At 43.9% G+C, this 21,551-nt stretch overlaps 2 protein-coding genes across 6 annotated transcripts in view; both read right to left on the bottom strand.

Moving 5' to 3' along the window:
- The window catches only part of AGO3 (argonaute RISC catalytic component 3), a 132,586-nt gene extending 124,876 nt beyond the window's left edge, over positions 1 to 7,710 (bottom strand). Inside the window, exon 1 of one of the 4 annotated variants that reach the window (XM_074380511.1) lies at positions 7,629 to 7,710. Coding sequence is in view for 3 of the 4 variants with exons in the window: in XM_074380512.1 (XP_074236613.1) it covers positions 7,002 to 7,024 (23 nt within the window). In the remaining variant the exon portion in view is untranslated. Of the gene's footprint in view, positions 1 to 7,001; positions 7,345 to 7,628 lie in introns of those variants that run through there. The other 3 variants (XM_074380512.1, XM_003937513.3, XM_074380514.1) reach the window with 3 other exon arrangements.
- A 2,599-nt stretch (positions 7,711 to 10,309) lies between these two features.
- AGO1 (argonaute RISC component 1) overlaps positions 10,310 to 21,551 on the bottom strand; it is a 47,867-nt gene continuing 36,625 nt past the window's right edge. For both annotated transcript variants that reach the window (XM_010348085.3, XM_003937514.4), the window contains exons 17-19: positions 21,363 to 21,464; positions 20,529 to 20,728; positions 10,310 to 20,289 (exon numbers count right to left, since the gene is read on the bottom strand). In XM_010348085.3, coding sequence (XP_010346387.1) covers positions 20,181 to 20,289; positions 20,529 to 20,728; positions 21,363 to 21,464 — 411 coding nt within the window. In that variant the 3' untranslated portion in view covers positions 10,310 to 20,180. The remainder of the gene's footprint in view (positions 20,290 to 20,528; positions 20,729 to 21,362; positions 21,465 to 21,551) is intronic.

Here is a 21,551-nt window from a genome sequence, read left to right as displayed (position 1 = left end):
TTAGAAGATTCAGAAATCAGCTAAAATATCAAGTATTAGTAATGACTCAAAAGGAATATTATGTAAGCCTACAATTGTGAACATACTCTTGTAAAATTTCTTCCACAAATGAAAAACCTAAAAATATGGGTGGGCACGGTGGCTTACTCCTGTAATCCCAGCATTTTGGGAGGCTGAGGTGGGTGGATCATTTGAGCCTCGGAGTTCAAGACCTGTCTGCACAACATAGTAAGACCCTGTCTTAACAAAAAAAAAAAAATTTTTATCTAAAAATATCTCGTATCAATAGACTGTAGGTACCACCTTCTGATTTCCCAAGAACTTGACAATTTGGAAATGATGTATAAAATAACTGGCTGATGTAAAACAAGGAATTCTAGGCCAGATGTGGTGGCTCATGCCTCTAGTCCCAGCACTTTCGGAGGCCAAGATGGGTGGATCACCTGAGGTCAGGAGTTCAAGACCATCCTGGCCAACATGGTGAAACCCCATCGCTACTAAAAATACAAAAATTAGCCAGGCATGGTAGCGGGTGCCGGTAATCCCAGCTACTCAGGAAGTTGAGGCAGGAGAATCACTTGAACCCGGGAAAGGAAGGTGGTAGTGAGCTGAGATTGCACCTCTGCACTCCAGCCTGGGCGACAAGAGCAAAACTCCGTCTCAAAAAAACCCAAAACTCTTCTTCCAGATTTGCTTAAGCTGACATTTCAGACGAATGCACACAATTTTTTATTGTAACCAAAGCACAAAACACCCATATTTTAACGTATAAGAGAAAGTATCAGTTGTGTGACAAGGTTTTGCTGAACATCAATAGTTGTTTTTTTTTTTTTTTTTTTTTTTAAGCAGTGGGTAGCCAAAAAAAGTCATTAATATTAACACAAATAATGGCAGAAAACTACAGAAACTCCAAATACAGAAAGGCTGTTCATGTATCCTAACAGCATAACCATTATGGTTGAAAAACCACACAATATTCTTTCTCACATCTGTTTTGTTAATGAGCCAAGAATGAGGGTCTATTGAGTATCCAAGACAACTGAATTAGAAAGTAGGAATGTCTGGTGAATGCTGGGCATCTCAACAGTTTGAGACTAAACAGGTCTGGAAAGGATACTGATCTTAAATAAATTATCTTTTTAGTTTTACCTTCCTGAAAACAGAATTATCATTTTGGCCTTTTTTCCCCTATCCCTTAGCAACAACAAAAACTTAAAAATTACTTTTTAAGATTCTAGTTTTAAGTACTGTAAGGTAATATGTTTTGCTAATTAACAATATTGTAATTCATCTTTCAGGTAGAACCTCAAGTATTTTAAGAATATATAAACCAGTGTGAAACTAGATGGCTATATTATAAAGCAAAATGGTATTCAACTAGAATCCATCAGTTTAAACAATCTGGCAAAGAACTCTACTCTAAGCCAGGGTTTTTCCATATACAACAGAGAATTCTTCCAGGAAATGTCCCCTTTTCAGGGCCCCAGGCCTCTTTGCATACTGTCAGGCCAGACTTATAGAACTAAAAAATGCAATGTTCCCATTGGAAGATATAAACTAACATAAATTAATTCTAAATTACCAACCTGCTACATACAATTCTCAGAAAAGGCAAGATGAAACAGCATCTAATATCTTTGCATTCTTTTTTTTTTTTTTTTTTTGAGACGGAGTTTCACTCTTGTTACCCAGGCTGGAGTGCAATGGCGCAATCTCGGCTCACCGCAACCTCCGCCTCCTGGGTTCAGGCAATTCTCCTGCCTCAGCCTCCTGAGTAGCTGGGATTACAGGCACGCGCCACCACGCCCAGCTAATTTTTTGTATTTTTAGTAGAGACGGGGTTTCACCATGTTGACCAGGATGGTCTCGATGTCTTGACCTCGTGATCCACCCGCCTCGGCCTCCCAAAGTGCTGGGATTATAGGCTTGAGCCACCGCGCCCGGCCCTTTTCATTCATTTTAACAGCTTTCCTAAATAACTTAATTCCTTAAATTTATTTATTTATTTTAAATTTTTTTTTTTTTTTTTTTAGACAGACTTTCACTCTTGTTGCTCAGGCTGGAGTGCAATGGCATGATCTCAGCTCACAGCAACCTCCATCTCCCAGGTTTAAGTGATTCTCCTAACCTCCACCTCCTGAGTAGCTGGGATTACAGGCATTCACCACCTTGCCTGGCTAATTTTGTATTTTTAGTACAGACAGGCTTTCTCCATGTTGGGTGATGCTGGTCTTGAGCTCCTGACCTCAGGTGATCCCCCTGCCTCAGCCTCTCAAAGTGCTGGGATTACAGGCAGGAGCCCCCAGACCCTGCCAATTCCTTAATTTAAAAAAAATTAAACAGATTTGTTTAGAATTTGGATTTAAAAATGTAAAGAATGGGCCAGTCGCCGTGGCTCACGCCTGTAATCCCAGCACTTTGGGAGGCCAAGGCAGGGGGATCACCTGAGGTCAGGAATTCAGAGACCAGCCTGACCCAACATGGAGAAACCCCATCTCTACTAAAAATACAAAATTAGCCCAGCATGGTGGCGCATGCCTGTAATCACAGCTACTTGGGAGGCAGGAGAATCACTTGAACCCAGGAGGCAGAGGCTGCATTGAGCCAAGATTGCATCATTGCATTCCAGCCTGAGCAACAAGAGAGACACTCCGTATCAAAAAAAAAAAAAAAAAAAAGGGTAAAGAATGGTTATATGAGGCTGATAGAATCATGGTTAGTTTTTAAAATATCTTCATAACTCAATTATATTTGAAGGTTATCTATATGGTTTTCCATTAAGTCTTTGTTTAGAAGAAAAAAGTTATTTCATCTCTCCTTTTATTTTCCCTAGGAGTCCCTTCATTGAAAGAGAAATTGTAAACCAAATATTAAAATAATCTTGCACATTTTTTAAGTCCCACTAACAATCAAGTGCAACAATTTTTTTTCTAAGTCCTAATGGCCACTCCAAGGCAGTACAAGCCAAAATTTAAGTGACAACCCAGTAGAAAAACCCTTATCACTTTCAAAATGTATGCCCACAGACAGAGCAGTAATTTGATTTTTTTTCCTTCAAGGCAAAGAACTACAAGTGAAAAAGTTTATAACAATAAAAACATTTTCCAAAGTTATTAAAGAAGATTGTTTTAAATACTAAATTGGGACCCTGATGGCATTATATATTTTAGCAGGTATTTTTAACCCATACTTTTTATCTACATGATTCAAATTCCAATCTTGATTTAGTTCCAGTTTCCCATATATGCAACTTTTATTCCTTTAGAACTTGGTTCTAAATAACTTTTTAAAAACTTTTATTAATAAACACAAAACTCTAAAACAATTATTTTCAGACACCAACTTAAAAGTATAAATAAGAAAGAAACACTTTTGCAAGACTGTATAAAACTTTCATCAAACATCAAACAATTTGCATGTCATTAAGATAAAAGTAAATGTTTTTCTTCCATTATAAAGTGTAATTCCTCTGTCCTAAATGTAGTCTAACTTTATCTGAAAATGTAAGACTAGAATACTACGGACCTAAAAAATGAGTACTCAGGAGAATTAATATCACTGAGCATTTCTACTGCTCCCTATTCCCACTTTATTTAGAACTGAATGAAACATAACCTATACTCTTAGGTTATCAGTAATCAGACCATAGAAATGGTGTTTCATCAGATGTTCCCCTAACTAAAGAGTCATAGACACAGACGTTAAACTATTGATTAATTTTTAACTAATTACTCCAGGGTTTTTTGTTGTTGCTGTTATATCAAAGTTCTGATGGTACTAAATCAGTAGATTGCACAAGATATCCTTAAAAAGCATTTAAAATATTTCATATGAAAGAATAGACAAATACTAACTTATATGGTATTTGTATTCAAGGTTCCCTAATGTAAATAAATTTAATAGTTTTCTATGTATCCACTGAATGACTAGAATTTTAAATATCCTATCACAAGATGGTTTCTGAGAATCTCCACACAAAGGAAAAACTTATGGAGAGCCAAGATTCAATACTGACTCAACAGACTTTTTGATAACATCTACACTAAAAATTTAAAATCAAAATATATATGTCAAACTACATATATATATATATATATATATATGTATATAATTTTTTTTTTTTTTTTTTTTTTTTGAGACAGCGTCTTGCTCCGTCATCCAGGCTGGAGTGCAGTGGCATGATCACGGCTCACTGCAATCTGGGCTCAATCCTTCTCCTGCCTCAGCCTCCCAAGTAGATGGGACTACAGGCATGTGCCACTATTCTTGGCTAATGTTTCTACTTTTTGTAGAGACAGATCTCACTATGTTACCTAGGCTGGTCTCCAACTGCTAGGCTGAAGCGATCATCCTGCCTCAGCCTCTCAAAGTGCTGGGATTACAGGCATGAACCACCACACCCAGCCTAAATTATGGATTTAAAATTTAGATGCACGGCTATGCTTTCAACTTCACACTAAGCATACCAAGCATACTAAGTCTCAGGAATAATGGAAATTTTGTTTTTGATAATGTCAATCTTAAGCCAAAGCATAGCTTATCTTCACTATTAGACTATATTCAATCATGTATCAACTGTACTGAAGAAAAAACTTTACTTTTCTTTTTTTTTTTTTTTTTTTTTTTTTTGAGACGGAGTTTCGCTCTTGTTACCCAGGCTGGAGTGCAATGGCGCGATCTCGGCTCACTGCAACCTCCGCCTCCTGGGTTCAAGCAATTCTCCTGCCTCAGCCTCCTGAGTAGCTGGGATTACAGGCACGCGCCACCATGCCCAGCTAATTTTTTGTATTTTTAATAGAGACGGGGTTTCACCATGTTGACCAGGATGGTCTCGATCTCTTAACCTCGTGATCCACCCGCCTCGGCCTCCCAAAGTGCTGGGATTACAGGCTTGAGCCACCGCGCCCGGCCAAAAAACTTTACTTTTCAATAGACCCAAGCATATGGTTGACAATCTGACTATACACTTCCCCAAATGTGAAGATAGCTACACGGCTATTTCAGCAATGGCCCACCGAAAAGAAAAGAGGTAAAATATATTTCCTGAGCCGTACTTGGCTAGTTGTACCAGTTGACTAGGTGGTTTGATGTTACAAATGTTTTCTAAGATATTGTCCATATATATGGGCACAATATCATATGAAAGACCCTAAGGAAAAAAAGAAAAAAACTTTAAAAACTTTTTTGAAATACTTTAAAAGTTTTAGGATAAGGCCGGGCGTGGTGGCTCAAGCCTGTAATCCCAGCACTTTGGGAGGCCGAGGCGGGTGGATCACGAGGTCAAGAGATCGAGACCATCCTGGTCAACATGGTGAAACCCCGTCTCTACTAAAAATACAAAAAATTAGCTGGGCATGGTGGCTCGTGCCTGTAATCCCAGCTACTCAGGAGGCTGAGGCAGGAGAATTGCCTGAACCCAGGAGATGGAGGTTGCAGTGAGCCGAGATCGCGCCATCGCACTCCAGCCTGGGTAACAAGAGCGAAACTCCGTCTCAAAAAAAAAAAAAAAAAAAAGTTTTAGGATGACTAACAAAGGGTCTGACTTTCATACTTTGTTTTCCTGACTTGACAACAGGACAGTTATGTACAAAAATCACCTATGGTCCCAACTAATCACATTTCCTATACAGTAAAACAAGTAGTATGGTAATTTTTTTAAAAAGGACAGGACAGTTTCAGAAATACACAAATCAAAAATCAACAAGTAAGAGTCGAAATCTTTTCACAATCCAGACAGATTGTTTTTAAGATGGTATGGGGGAAGGCAAAACAATGGAGCATGAAAAAGAAATATGGTAGAAATTAATCAGAGAAACTTTCATGTAACAAAATTTGTAAAAAAAAAAAAAAAAAAAAAAATTTAAGCTCTCTCCCCATCTCACCTCCCCAGTTTCTGAGTGCTTTTTTGCTTTTTTGCATCCAATTGACACTTATATTCTAAATCTATTCAATAAAGTTCTTAGCTATCATTATGTCACTGATTTCTTTTACGTAAGTTTTGCTTATATCAAATTGGCAAAAGGAGATAGGGAATTCAGGAACTTGTGATACCATTAGTAACAAGACAGCCTAGCAAATATTTTGAAAATTAATTTACGAACTTGTGATCGTCTGAAGCATACTTTCAAATTTAAAATGCCAAGCATGATCATTTGTTAGGCAAACCGTTATGCAACACCTACTTTCTGTCCCTGAATTAATTACTTTAGAACCATAAAGAGTACTTTTCATTTTTTAAGGACAAGTATTATCTATGTTGCAATTTTCTCTCAAGACTGCAAGGCTGCTGTTCCTTCCCCCCGCCCCCCGGAGATAAAGCAGTTTTCTTAAATTCCAAATTTCCAGGAATATGACAACTACTTCTCTAGAAAATAGAGAAGGGGGGGGGGGAGAATACTGTTAGCAATTTTAACATCCACCTCCTCTTATAAGCAGTGATCCAGGCTGCTATGACATTTCCAAGCTCCTCAGAAACTATCTACCACGCTGCCACCAACAACAGAAAAGAACTTGGGGGTGGGAGCAATGCCATATTGAATTTGACGTTACACCAACACCTCCTTCAAACTTAATTTGAAGTTATCCGTTATCTCAGTGTATCTTCACAACTACCTAAGAGGTAGGTAAGGGAGCTGGCTGGCAGCCCAGCCTCTACGGGGCACGCAACCTGGCTAAAGGACACGCACTCCAACTAGACAATGGCAAACCATTCTAGAGTCTAGAAGAAGGGTACTCCTGTAGAGAGTCATATCGCCTAGATAATCCCAAACTTAAACCCTCCAAGCAGTTTCCCCGCCTCGCAGTTTCGCCAACTCAGTGGCCCCCAGGGAACTGCGACTGGGCTGCGGGGAGGTCGTGGGGGAGCAGATCGAGGGTCAGGAGACCAGGAGACGCCCGCCCGACGCTCACCTCGCGCACCTGGGCCAGGCGGGAGGAGCAGGGATGCTCAGAGGACAGTAGTTGGGTGACACCCCCTACCCGGCCCAGCGACTCGGACTCACCTGCGGAGCCGATTTCCATTCATGGAGCTGGGGGGAGTGCTTCGAGCGAGAACGGAGCCCGCTACTGGGGGCAAGGAGGCGGCCCGGGGGGGACGAGGCGGCGCGACGGGCACTCACTCGGCCCCCAGGCGGGGGCGGCGATGGCTTCCCCTGAGCAACTGCACCCCGAAAGCTCTGGGCGGGAAGAGTCGCGGACGGGAGACGGCACGGGACTAGGCGAAAGGAAGGGGAGACGTGTGGCGAGGACAGAGGGGAGTCCCGTCCGGAAGTTGCATCGCCCGCGGCCGCCGACGCTCCCACCGCTCCTCCACGACTGCGGGCCGCCGCCGCCGACCTGCCCGGGGCCGCCCCGGAAGCCCGTCGGCGTCAGTTCCGCTGCCTGGCTTGCCCGGCGTCCTCGCCTCGTCTCTGGGCCTCGAGCCGTGCCGGAGCGACGTCGGGGCGGGAGCGGCCGGCGCGGAGGACGCCGGGGAGGCGTCCGGGAGCCTGGCCACACGCAGGCGGGCTCGGCCGTCCCCCGCGGGGCCGTGCCGGCCGGAGACAACCCGGACGGGCAGGACTCCTCGCGCCGCACGAAGGAGGGCGGCGCCTGCCTGCGGCGACGTCGCGGCCTGCGGCGGGGCTTACCTGAGGAGCAGCCCACCTGGAGCCGGCCGGGGACGGACCCGGAGCTGCCGCGGAGCTCCCGAGCCGAGCCCGCTGCGTTAGGGCCGCCGGCCTTCCGGAGCCCCCGCCACGCCCAGTGGGGGCCGCCCCGCACGCGCCGCCTCCTCACAGACGGTCAAGTGACCACCGCAGTTGACCTAAGTCCCAGGCTGCTTTAACGACCATTTTTAGGAGAAAAAAATGTATAATATAGTTTGGAAAAGGTGACTAATAAGCAGGACACTACACGAACATCAGATCGAGTAATTTCCATGTTTGAAACTCTCTAATAGCGCCTTGTCACACTTAGAAAACCAAAACTCCTTTTCAGGGTGAAAACGCATGGCGTAAACGGGCCCCGCCTGCGCTACAACTATGTTGGTCGGCTTCCAAGTCCCCCAACGGGCCAAGCGCTGCTTTTTTCTGACTTGGAGCTTCCCTGCTTTTGGTTCCCTTGGCCAGGAACCCTTTCTCTCCGCTCCACCCTCCCCTTACTCCCCGCCCCACAGTGTTTTACGTCTCAACGGAAGTCAGATCGAGGTGCCTTTTTCGGACCACCCATCTATGGTGGGGCACCTGTTAAGTCTACTACTGTATTGCCTTGGTAGCTCTTTGCCCACTCTGTTATTTACTACTTGTGTGCCCCCCCCCCCGCCCAACCCCGCTTGAATGTCAGGCAAATAGTAGCTCCTTAATAAATATTTGTTGCCTTAATGAAACATGACAATGTTTTATTCAGGCTGAGAATGATTCATAATTTCTCCCTAGGTCCCTATGCTTCAGTAACACGGTTTAGCTATTATTTTTTTAAATAAAAATAATTTTTTAAAGAGGAAAAGGAGAAAGAATATCCTATCTTCACTTCCCCTCACTGTGGGACTTTGGATCAGTCACTTGATCTCTTTGGGCTTCAATTTTCTCATCTGAAAAACTGAGAGAATAGCATGTACCTTACACACTTTAAGGTTAGGGAATACACATAAAGCACAGAGAAAACTCTCCCCAAATGCTAGTGAATAACAGAAGTATTTACTATTTATCATTTTAAAGCACTTATCATATATTAAAAACAATAAATGGATGGGACTCAAACCCACATCTGACTCCAATTTTTACTTTCTTCTTCCTTTACATCCCTACCCCTGTGGCTGAAAATACCCTCCCCAATTTTAAAATATCAAATTAAATGTCACCAGATGAAACACTGAATCTTAAAAGTCATTTTTAATCCTCGACTGTACACAATCCAAATCTTGGTAGCAGCATCTGACAGGGTAAATACCAACTCTTGTGCAAGGGTCTTTTATATCCTCAACCCCCGATTCTGGAACTGGTTCCCTAAACAAAGGCAGGCTTCTTCACCTTCTTCCAGAATAGATATTAGACATGGTGACAGTGATGAACCCTTGAGGTGGGCTCAACATTGATGGAGCGGAATTTACATCCTCTGATTCAACATTGATGGAGCGGAATTTACATCCTCTGATTCAATCCACCTCAGTAAATATCAATGATGCCTTCCTATCTACTTCTGCTATCCAGGAACCTGCATCTTTAGAGTGAAAGCATGTGAAAGGCTCATGAATTGCAATATTAAGAAGTGGGAAGACAAAGGTTTGAAGGATTCTGCCAAAGGCAAAGCTGTATGAGGCTCTCTCCTGACTACATGTACATCCTATTTTTGGAAAACTCATTCCCAATTGAGTCTGCGCTTAAGGGTACAGAGCAGGGTCATTGGGCATTATCTTAATTGCCATTGCCCCAGTACCCAGAACAGAGCCAGTGCCTGGCACACAGCAACATTCAGTATATTTGTTGGATTGGTGGACAGATTAATAAATAAATAGGCTTCAAGAATGGGGCTCAGAAAACAAGCTAAAACTCTGCGTTCATCCCTGGTAACACTGATTGTTCTCAGAAGAAAGAAATACAGAAATACGGCCAGGTACGGTGGCTCACACCTGTAATCCCAGCATTCTGGGAGGCCAAGGCGGGTGGATCACGAGGTCAGGCTTTGGAGATCAACCTGGCCAACACAGTAAAACTCCGTCTCTACTAATAATACAAAAATTAGCTAGGAGTGGTGGCACATGCCTGTAATCTCAACTACTCAGGAGGCTGAGGCAGGAAAATCACTTGAACCCGGGAGGTGGAGATTGCAGTGAGCCAAGATCACGCCACTGCACTCCAGCCTGGGCGACAGAGCAAGACTCTGTCTTGGGGGAAAAACAAACAAAAATACAGAAATAGTACAAAATCTCAGGTGCAGAGAAATCAGTGCCCTCTGAAAGTTAAGCCTCCTCAGGAGCCACCAAATACCCAGTGCAAAATTTCCTAAAATACGATACAAAAGCATAAACTAGAAACGAAGCAACAAATGGAGCTTTAATAAATTAGCAAAATATTAAACTTTTGCTCTTCAAAATGAAAAGGCAAGACACAGACTGGGAAAAATAGATGTAAAACATATATCTAACATAAGACTTGTATCTAAAATTAATAAAGAACTCTTACAACTCAATAAAACTCAATTTTAAAACAGGTAAAAGAGGCTGGGCCCAGTGGCTTGTACCTGTAATTCCAGCACTTTGAGGGGCCAAGGTGAAAGGATAGCTTGAGGCTGAGAGATACCAGCCTGGGCAATAATAATGAGACTCAACCACTATAAAAAAAAAAATTTTTTTTTTTTTTTTTTTTTTTTTTTTTTTTTTTAATTAGCTGGGCATGATGGTGTGTTCCTGTAAGCCCAGCTACTCAGGATACTGAGGTGGGAGGATTGCTTGAGCCCAAGAGGCAGAAACTGCAGTGAGCCATGATCGTGCCACTGTACTCCAGTGACAGTGAGACAACCGTCTCAAAAACAACAACAAATAAAATGGGTAAAAGATGTGAACAACTTACAAAGGATATAGGGATAGTAAATAAGCACATGAAAAGATGATCAATATCACTGGTCACTAAGGAAAGGCATAATGAGCTACCAAATACTCAGTGCATGCAGGAAAGACAGGGTGGCCAGTTGCTCACTTTAAGCGCTGGTAAGTCCCTGCCCAGTAAGTCAGGCTCAGGGACACACGGTGTATGTCTTCCTTCCAGCCACCACTGTTATTCTACTCCACTTAGGGCTTTCTACTCCTAGGCTTCTTGTGTTAGACAAGAAACATCACTGGATGAGGTGAGCAACTGGATAGAATCTGCTCACATGGGCCAAGATTAGAGTCAACACGGCCCCTGAGTTCAAATCTCTTTTCCTAGACCATCAGTTTCTACAAGGTAGAAAGTTACTTTATACTCTAGCAAGATACAATATAAAACATGGGCTTTAGGGACAGACACAGCTAACACGGAAGGCCCTCTCTTACTTGCTGTGAGCCTGGGAAAGTCACTCAGATTCATGTTTCTCATCTGTAAAAGTCGAAGTACCATTGGCCGGGCACGGTGGCTCAAGCCTGTAATCCCAGCACTTTGGGAGGCCGAGGCGGGCGGATCACGAGGTCAAGAGATCGAGACCATCCTGGTCAACATAGTGAAACCCCGTCTCTACTAAAAATACAAAACATTAGCTGGGCATGGTGGCACGTGCCTGTAATCCCAGCTTCTCAGGAGGCTGAGGCAGGAGAATTACCTAAACCCAGGAGGCGGAGGTTGCAGTGAGCCGAGATCACGCCATTGCACTCCAGCCTGGGTAACAAGAGTAAAACTCTGTCTCAAAAAAAAAAAAAAAAAAAAAAAAAAAAAGTCAAAGTACCTTTGAGAGTAGATGCTGCCTATCCAATAGCTTATCTCCTTTCTTGCTAGTAGACATGACTGGACTTTCTAGTCTACCTGACTCAAAAGGATAACTCATTAATCTAAGCCACTGATGATGATCTTACTTGCTTTGCCAATGACAGGAGTGAGATGACCTATTTCTAGCAAAGCCACAGAGCTGGATCTGCTGGAGCTTAGACTTCCTTGCTTTAGAAGGACACGGAAAAAATTGTCTCTCTTTCACTAGACATTGTTCTGTCAGTATTTCCTTCTTGGGATTACAGTAGCCATACTAAGACCATGAGTTGAACTAGTGTGAGGATAAACAACATGGAGGATGGCAGAGCAAAAAGGTTTCAAGAAACTGATTCTTTGGTGTTATCACTGAGCCACTGAATTAACCAACCTTGGAGTCACATTAAATTAGGATTTCTTGTCATGTGAAATGATGGTTTTCTTATTTAAGAAAAATTTAATCGGAATTGTATAATATGCAATTGAAGATAACTGATGAACTATTTCACATGTAAAGATGCTGTAAGATGCCAAAATATGCAATTATATAAGATACTGTACAAAACACCTAGCTAAGTACTTCAAAGTACCCAAACTCTTCCTCCTTTTGCAGCTCACTCTAATAGCTGACGGACCTTTTCCAAAAACCTGGCTAAAGTTCCCACCATCTCTTTTAAGATTAAAGTTCCCCGCCTTTGGAAAATGGGGATGACGGACCAAAGGCTCCCTAGAAAGGTCCCTCAATATTATTATACTTTGTCAAAAAAAAATAAAAAAAATAAATAAATAAATAAAACTATTGCCAAGAGGATTTTGGTGAAGGTGCTACAGGTCCAGAACAGGAAGACAGTATGTTCCTGTAGGGTAAGCCACAAAGGCCTAAAAAACCTTGATATGTTGGGAGGCCGAGGCGGGTGGATCACGAGGTTGAGAGATCGAGACCATCCTGGTCAACATAGTGAAACCCCGTCTCTACTAAAAATACAAAAAACTAGCTGGGCATGGTGGCGTGTGCCTGTAATCCCAGCTTCTTAGGAGGCTGAGGCAGGAGAATTGCCTGAGCCCAGGAGGCGGAGGTTGCGGTGAGCCGAGATTGCGCCATTGCACTCCAGCCTGGGTAACAAGAGCGAAACTTCGTCTCAAAAAAAAAAAAAAAAAAAAAACCTTGATATGATATACTGGGGAAGGCAGTTGTGCCTTTAGTGGAAAACTTCTAAATGCACCTAATTCCCTGCAAATCCACTTTTCCAGCCTTCCTTCTTGACACAGCTGCTTTGAAGGAGTACTTCTGTCATGCTCTGTGTGACTTCTAAGCCTGCCTAGGCATTTCTCAGCCTATAATCAGAGGAATAAATGTCTGTAAAGCTAGTAACAAAAAAGGTGAGCTAATTTTCCAATTCAACATTACTTCCCATTCAAGCAGTGGATAGCAACTTAAAGACTGCCCAGACTCAGAACTTCCAACAAGTCTTTTCCTTGCACTATAACTCTTTCTTTTAGCCACCAAATCCTAATTGCCATGAGATTCTGGGGTCTGCTAAGCCAAGAGATACCCAACAAATACCTAAGGCACCTGTAGGTTCATAATGTGCTCCAGCATATTTTGCCAATTGACAGAGCAGAAGGAAGGGTACTCAACCAATACTGAAAAGGAATGCCCAGAGGTGCTAGGACAAGCCTTCACTGAAAACCTTGAGCTCTAGGACCAGACAATGCAGGCCCTGGGCTCCCAGTCTTTTTATCTTGAGTAGCAACCAGCAGGCAAATCCTGAAGGTTTTTCAGTGTCAATCTTTTCTAAAGCTAAAGTTTATAGCAAAATTTGCCATAATCATCATCCTCTCATGCCCCCTGCTAAGTACTTTATTTCTGCTTCACTCAGGGTCATAAATTTATATCTTATTTCAACTGGGCAAAATCTGCTCCATGTCCAATCTGTTCTTCAAGTTCAACCAACCTCCCTAACCCTTGCTGCTGAAAAGAAGCATGGGGCTGGCTGGCTCTTTCCCAAGGGAATCTGCCAGGTGATAGCCACAGGCCAATTCACAATGCTTGGCCTCCAGATGAATGCTAGGTCCATCTATGTACACACTGGCTGCTACTGACGATTTCTCTCTGGGTCCTCTGCCAGAATCTTTCTCTGAGCCTTCTTACCCCCATGCATAGAAATAACAATGCTCTAGCCGTACTAGGAAGAATGCCAGAATTTACATGCTTGACAATCATACCAGCAGCTTAAAGTGTAAAACCATAGAACTTCCAACTTGGGGCGAGTGGGAAAAAACAATGATAATCTGGTTAAGTATCTGCTTACCTGAAAATTCAGGAATGCTGAGTTCATCCTGTATACTCATTATCACTTCTTGATCCACTGCCCACTCAGCCTATACTCATAAACCAGAGACTCCTAGGCTATTTCAATTCTATTCACAAATACTTATCCATTGGTATATGTCATGACCCTGAGATGACAAAAACGAAAATAATATAGCTTCTGCTCCTAGGCGTGCACAGGCTCTAAAGAAGACAAGTTATGGAAATAAATACAGTATGCTACTTAGTGTTATCTGGGCCGGGCGCGGTGGCTCAAGCCTGTAATCCCAGCACTTTGGGAGGCCGAGGCGGGTGGATCACAAGGTCAAGAGATCGAGACCATCCTGGTCAACATGGTGAAACCCCGTCTTTACTAAAAATACAAAAAATTAGCTGGGCACGGTGGCGCGTGCCTGTAATCCCAGCTACTCAGGAGGCTGAGGCAGGAGAATTGCCTGAACCCAGGAGGCGGAGGTTGCAGTGAGCTGAGATCGCGCCATTGCACTCCAGCCTGGGTAACAAGAGCGAAACTCCGTCTCAAAAAAAAAAAAAAAAAAGTGTTATCTAGTACACTGGAGCATGGTTTATAATACTGGCTAAGAACAAAATTAGATTTTGTTTATTCATTTACAGTTATCTCCTAAATGGTGGTAGTTGTGGTAAACTTGAAAGTTCTAGTCTTAGCCTTTTTAAAATTGGGTTTTTCCAATGCTCATTTTCTAGAAATACTGCAGAATAACCTAAGTAAGTGAGTTATAAGATCCCAAAAAGATAGGGAGTAGGAAGGTAAAACACATAGACAAAAACGAAGTCCCTCTCTGAAGCAGTCCATGTTGTTAATCACTCCCTTCATGCACCTTCTTCTACTCTGATGTCTTCTCCTAACCCAATAAACTGGTTAAACAAAGAAACAAAAAACCTACAAGCTGCCCACCAGCGATCCGTCACCTAAAGATATGCTTCCTCATCCCATCCTTTAAATTGAGTTTCTTAGGAGGTTGTATACTATGTTTTTCTTCTCTTTTTCAAAGCTATTTTGTTCATGCCAATGGCTTTAACTACCACCTATATGACTCCCATATCTATAATTGCAGTTTTACAGTCTTACCTGAGCACCAACCTGTTTACTGGAAACCTTACCCTTATTGCCCACAAAAACCTCAAAACCCAGTTTATACGTTATCTTTCTTCAAAAAAACTCCCCACCTTCCTTCTACAGTCTCCCCTTACCACCTCCATCTTGACTAGCAGAATATCCCAACACACTCCTATGCTCAAGGAGAAACCTGGGAGCTAACCTCTACTCCTGTCTTCTCACTCCCACCAGCCATCGAGTCCTATTAATTCTGTCTCCTGTCTCTCAAATCTGTCCCTTACTCTCTGTATTAGTTGCTGTAGCCTGATTCCAGTCCCTCGTTTTCCTTCTCCTATATCAGGAGACTATTTGGCTAATCATATCTCCTACCAAACTTAATTCCCTTAATGAGACAGACACTATTTTCCTTATTTTGAATTGTGCCTGCCCTCCCTATAATACTGCTGGCACAGTGTTTTGCATGTTTGTTGAATGAAGAATAAAGGCTCTGTGAAGTTTTCCTGCATAACAATCTACAGTATTATTCTCACTTAAAACCTATCAGAGATGTAATCAGTCCCAAAAGTTTGTTTTGCTGGTAGGAAAAAAAAAAAAAAAAGAGAAAGACCGCACTTTAGAAATAGAAGCCACTGTTGTCTTTATAAAACACAGAATTGTGCTGCTGCTGCTGCTGCTGCTGCTGCTGCTGCTGCTGCTGCTGCTGCTGCTGCTGCTGTTGCTTGCTTCAGAAGGAACTGTACATTACAGCTGCTGGGATAATTTCACAATGGACTGGACAAGGTACAGCTCAAAGCAGGACACAAACACAGTCTCAAAGGGAAACAAATGCAAATAAGTACACAGCTGTGGGGATCCAGAGACATTTCCCCATCCATGCTGGACTTGAGAGGGATAAAAAGTTTAGAAACTAAAGTGAAACCCATAGTCGTCACACATGCCCACCACATGGCTGCTAAGTGCAACATCACATACCAATTAGGCTGGACTGTGTGCACAGGAAAGTAATTTCATTTTTCCTTATTGCTACTAAACCAAGGGACTCAGTGCATTTGACAAACTGTCTTTACTTGCACAATTCTTGGAGGGTTTCCTATTTTCCTCTGTAGAGAAGGAAATCTCCCTTTCTCACCTCATTCTGTTTTGTTTTGAGCTCATTCCTTCCCCTCCCTTTCTTGGATGCCCAAACAGCAGCCAGAGGGTTGAGTAGAGTAAGGGGAGAGCACCAACCCAGCCTCTCTCCCTGCCCAGGGAGAGGGCAAGACCTGTAAGTCAGAGGAAAGAGAAAACCAGAAAATACCTCCTTCCCAATCTGCTTAGAAGGCCAAATAGTAAAAAGTGCCCTACATATCCCTGCCATGATCAGATTTTAAGAAGGAAGGTATTCCAGCTGCCATCCTGGATTGGCCTAGGCCCCATATATATATTTAAAAAAAAACTTCCCCCAATGTAGTTTCCAAAACTGCCTTTTGGCTAGTTTGAGATGACTTTTCTACCCTGAAGGGGAAGAAACATCCATCCTTGTTTGTTACACATGATTCCAGGTCCAAAATTGTCCCACCGGCCTTACAGATATCCTATGGGCCAGCTAACAGTAAGTGTGCCCTTGGCTGCCCATCTTGAGTGCTGGCCTTATTCACAAAATTCTGAACAGAAAAAGAAAAATAGCCAAGAACATTGCTGCTTAGCTAAATAGGAGGCCACATAGAAGCTATCAGGTGGGCATTAGGAGCTTTTTAGGCAAGTTTCAAACCTCTAGGTACCTTTTTCTTCAGCTTTGTGCTGAGCCTAAGTTCCCAGCAACAACAGCCCCAGGCTTATTCCTGGAGGCCTCCGGTAGCACCTCAATCCCTAATGGATCAGGCTGGAGTGGATAAACAGTCAAAGAACAGTGCTCTCCTTTCCCACCTTTTATTCAAATTCTCTCCATTCTCTTCTCATCATTCTCTTTTTCCCTTATGTCCATCCCCTAACACTCAAACCCAGGATACCCAAGTAGCTCAACCCTAAGACAATCTCAGAAAAGGTAGGCCCAGGTAGAGAAAAAGAACCAGATCTAGAAAAAGCAATGAGAGAAACCAGCTCCAAGGAGTGGACAGGTGTGGAAAATGCCAGAACCTCCTGATTTCACACAAGTTGGGCAGGCCAGTTGCTCTGCTCTAGCATAAGCTTGAGGGCAGTCCAGCCCAGGTAGATATCTCTGGGCTTGGGGAACAGAGTCTTGGTCTTGTGCAGTCAAGGAGTTAAGCCTGACCTTGCCAGCCAACAGTGGAGTCATTGCAGTCATGCAGAGATTTCATCATCACACAGGCAGGCAGGCAGGCAGGCAGGCAGGCAGGCAGACAGGCAGGCAGGCAGGCAGGCAGGCCAGCCAGCAAGCAAGCAGAGTGAATAGCAAAAAGGGAAAGGAAGCCAGGGAAAGAGAGATGAGGAAAAGGGAGGAAGGTACAAAGGGAGCAAGACACTTGTCTAAGAGGATGAGGCTGGGGGGGTCCCCCAAGCACTTCCTTGAAGACTGGGTAAGAAGCACCACTTAAACCAAATCCATGATCCAAAGCTTGCTGCCAACACCACTTCTCCATCTGCATGCACCACCTTTCAAACGAGAATAATCCTCAAGGTCAGGGGTATTTTTCAAGTCTCAAAAATTATTTTTTTTAAAAAATCAGAGTAAGAAGTCATTTTCTTGTCATTGCCCAAAGCTGCTTCTCTCGCTTTTTATTTATTGAATGGCATATTCAATGCCAAAGGGCTAAAAATGCATTTCAAGCCCCAGCTGAAAACCAACTGGAGAGAGTGAGGCAAAGAGAGAAAAGGAGAGAACACAAACTTGTTGCTGGGAGTAGAGGCTGCTTGCTACCTGCTCCCTATGGACATTTGCAAATGCTGGTGAATGGCTGGACCCTCCAGGAATAGTGCCCTGATCCTAGCCCCAAAATGTACCCAAGTAGAGAACATGCAGAGCCCATTGTCCCAGGAGAGCTCCCCTCTTCAAAGGGTGACAGAACACGAAGTAGACTATATATGAAGGCAATGGACAGGGCAGATGGAGTGTTAGCATCACTCTCTTTAGGCACTTGTGTAAGGAATGTAGGCTCTCCAGTGAGCTGTCTCCTCCCAGAGCCCTCCATTCTGTTCTTCAGCTGGGCTTGTGCCCATAGGGCACCCCATGCTGTAGCCAGCAGGAAAAAAGTAAAGGAGGAGTTACTCAACAGTCCTGATGCTTTCTCCATAATGAATGTTTGTGCTACGTTTTTTGAGTTGCTGAACAATGTAGCCAACCAGAACAGAACCTGGGATAGATTGTTTTGCATAGCAAATCCGGGTCATAGAAGGGCCGCTGAGGAAAGGAAACGGTAGTTCTAACTCTATAGGCCAGGATTTAGGTCCTCCTTCCTCCAGCTGGCCTCCAGGCCTGGGCTAGGTCTAAAGTAATCATGGCTTCATCACCAGATCAAGAAAGATCCAAGCCCAGGCTCCTCAAAAAGAGGAAATTCCACACTGAAGGTGCAACTCCCCATCCCAAGCAGTGGGGCAGGAAAAAAAATGAACAGTCAAGGAAAAAGGCGGGGAGGGGGGCTTGCTTCAAGGCCAACAGAGACCAAGCTAGAACCACCTTCTTCTCCAGTCCTGCAAGACAGCCAAACCCCATGTCTCAAGACAAAAAAAAAAAAAAAAAAAAAAAAAAAAAAAAGCCCATGCCACCCACTCACATGCCCTAGTGGGAAACCAGGAAAAATTCATTTGTGTAAACAGAAGCAATAGGGAGCAGCAAAATTCCCCAGCCTGTCCACAAGACACACTGGAATCTAGGATGGGCCAAAAGGTCAGAGGACAGTCCAGAGGAAGGACAAAGATGCACTTGCAAGTAAGAGTGCAGGACAGTGCAGAGGAGGGAGGCTATAGCAAGAAAAAGGTATTATCTGCACAGAGGAAGGATGGAGCCTGGACCCCATCTTGGGGCAATAACCACCCCCTACCTAGCCAGGTCAGAGAACAAATCAGGTACACAGTTCCTTCTGATGGCTCAATGTTTCTGGGATATAAATTCATCAGGCATGGGAAGGATTTCCAAATTTTGGCAATAGACTCAAGTTATGATATAAAAATAACATTTTGTTTTCTCCCTTTTTTCTCATTTTAGACCTAAGAGTTTTTTGTTATAAGACACCCCAGTTAAGAAATATTGAAACGTAAGAGACTTGACCATCAGGGGAGAAAAAAAGTCAACAGTGAAAAATGCTATGAAAGTAACTCCAGACCTGGGCGGGGTGGGAGGTAGGAGGAACAAGGAGAAAAGGAGGCATAAGTGGAAAGGCCAGGGGCCAGTCATCTCAGCAGCTCCGAGACTTGTCATGTTTGAAAGTGCAAATGTCAATGGATTTTAACCATCTTGAGGTTGTGATCTTTTAAAAAGCTCAATGAATGAGGAAGTCAATTCCTTCAAATGCAAAATAGCTGGCTTTCTGGCTGGAGGTTTGTTGGGTCTGGGGTATTTCTTCCCCATCTACCTCCTCTCCCACCCCCACCCCATTCCCCAAAGAAAGGTACAAAAGGTTGCAGTTCTGCAGCATTACCGTTACAGGGAAGGCACTGGTTACCCACCAGCGGGCGGAAGGAAGACAGGGTCGTGTCACTTCAAAGCTAAGTGCCATAGTGCCTTAAGTATTATTAGGGGCATTGGATGTCTGTCAGGGAGGAGAAGCAAGGTGGGGTAGAAAATGTGGACAGAAAGGAATAAGGGGAAAGGGGGTGGCAGCTGGGGGAGGAGCAACCAAAACCATTAAAAAATCTTCCTACAAACTGGATTCTGAACCCATTAAAACATCTAGTATCCTAAAATATTGATCTGGGTCTGGTTTCATTTTTCTTCTTAAACAAATCTAGTCCTTTTCTGATTAAGGCTCCTAAAAAATCCTTCCCTCCTCCCACCCACTTTCTCAAGCCCCTCACTTTCCCATCTAAAGTATGAAACCCAAACCTAACCAGCTTTTGTCTGCAGGGCTACAGAGTCGACCTTACCAAGCTGTCAAGCATGAGTCTTTAGCACTGTGAGTCACATGAGACACCTGTGTGTATGGTGGGCACCAGTGCTGCCCCTTTTGGTCCAGTGGGGTCAGGGCCAGATGTGACAAGATGGGGTGAGGGGTGGGGGACATGAGGTTGATATCAGAGATTTCTGGCTGGTGGTCTGTCTTGCTGGCCCTGTTCCCCACTCTTACACCACCTCTATAGAGGGAAACAAGGCCTCCTACACTCTTCCCTACCCCACCTCCCTCCTCCTTGCTTCCTCTGGATTTGGGTGGCACAGTTCCTGGGGCTTGGAAAGCTTTCTTCTATCCAGTGAGGTAACAGCGTTCTGCCTTCAAGCGAAGTACATGGTGCGCAGAGTATCCTGGTGAACCTGCACGGCTTTGGCCAGAGCCTGGGGGTCCCGCCCATTGCTCTGCCCCGATATGTGGCTCCCCTCTCCACTGAAAAGGAAAAAATGAAAGAAGTCCTTCCTGGTGAACTGAGCTGCTGCTAATTCCCTCACCCAGCCCTGGGAGGCCAATTCCCATACCAACTTAAGAGAAAACCCCAACCCAGGATTGGCCAGACGAGCCCAATGACACCAAATTGCATAGCACTCAATTCCTTCTACTCAAGGAAAGTCAAGATCTGGTACATCAGGCTGAAGCAAAAAGGAGGCCAACCTGATCCCAGGCCTTACCTGTCATGCTCCTTGTCCACCAGGTGGTATCGTGCCCGGAAAGCCACCAGGCGGGCATAGTAGGCAGGTGCTGGGATAGAGACAGAGCGTGTGCATCGTACATAAGTGTGGCACAGCTGGTACGTCAGGATCTGGAGCTCATCTGCTGTGAAACGGTTGTCATCCCAAAGGACATAGTAATGGGATGGTCGGCTGGTGCCCTGGGAAGATAGGAAGGTGAGGGGTCCCAGGCTGGGCAGAGGAGATGGCTGATAATAGGGGAACAGGATCACTATTAAAAATATGGCTAGGTAGATGATTCACCCATGAACAGGCAGACATAAAACTACCAATGTCATAAAGCACTCTTCTTATAGGCAACTTACAAGTGTACTCAGGGCTAATTAAAAGAGCAATCCTGGCTGGGTATAGTGGCTCACAGCTGTAATCCCAGCACTTTGGGAGGCTGAAGCAGGTGGATCACTTGAGGTCAAGAGTTCAAGACCAGTGAGGCCAAAATGGTGAAATCCTGTCTCTACTAAAAACACAAAAATTAGCTGGGCATGGTGGTGCATGCTTGTAATCCCAGCTACTTGGAAGGCTGAACTGTGAAGGTGGGGGACTGCTTAAACCCAGAAGGTAGAGGTTGCAGTGAGCTGAGATTGTGCCACTGCACTCCAGCCTGGGGGACAGAGTGAGACTCTGTCTCAAAACAAAACAAAATAAGACAAACAAACAAAAAAGAGAGCAATCCAAATTTGAATGTCATTCAGTGATGGCTGATATATTCTAGAAGTAATGAGAATAGACAACTCATCTTTGACTCACTGGAACCCCCAGATATAGCCCAGCTACCTGGATGCCTGCGTGGCTGCACAGATAGAAGTCAAACTCAAATGGGTGGGTGATGTTGGTGTCCACTGTGGTCCCAGCTGGAATGTTACCACTCTTGCCAATCTGTATAGAGACAAACATAACCAAAATCCCAAGACCTGCCTGGCCCTAAGCAGGACCCTGGCTCAATTCCACTCGACTTCACCAAAA

This window comes from Saimiri boliviensis, chromosome 11 (genome assembly GCF_048565385.1).
Source record: "Saimiri boliviensis isolate mSaiBol1 chromosome 11, mSaiBol1.pri, whole genome shotgun sequence".
NCBI lineage: Eukaryota > Metazoa > Chordata > Mammalia > Primates > Cebidae > Saimiri > Saimiri boliviensis.
The sequence above is the reverse complement of the archived record's forward strand: the minus strand, read 5'-3'. Positions and strand labels throughout refer to the sequence as shown.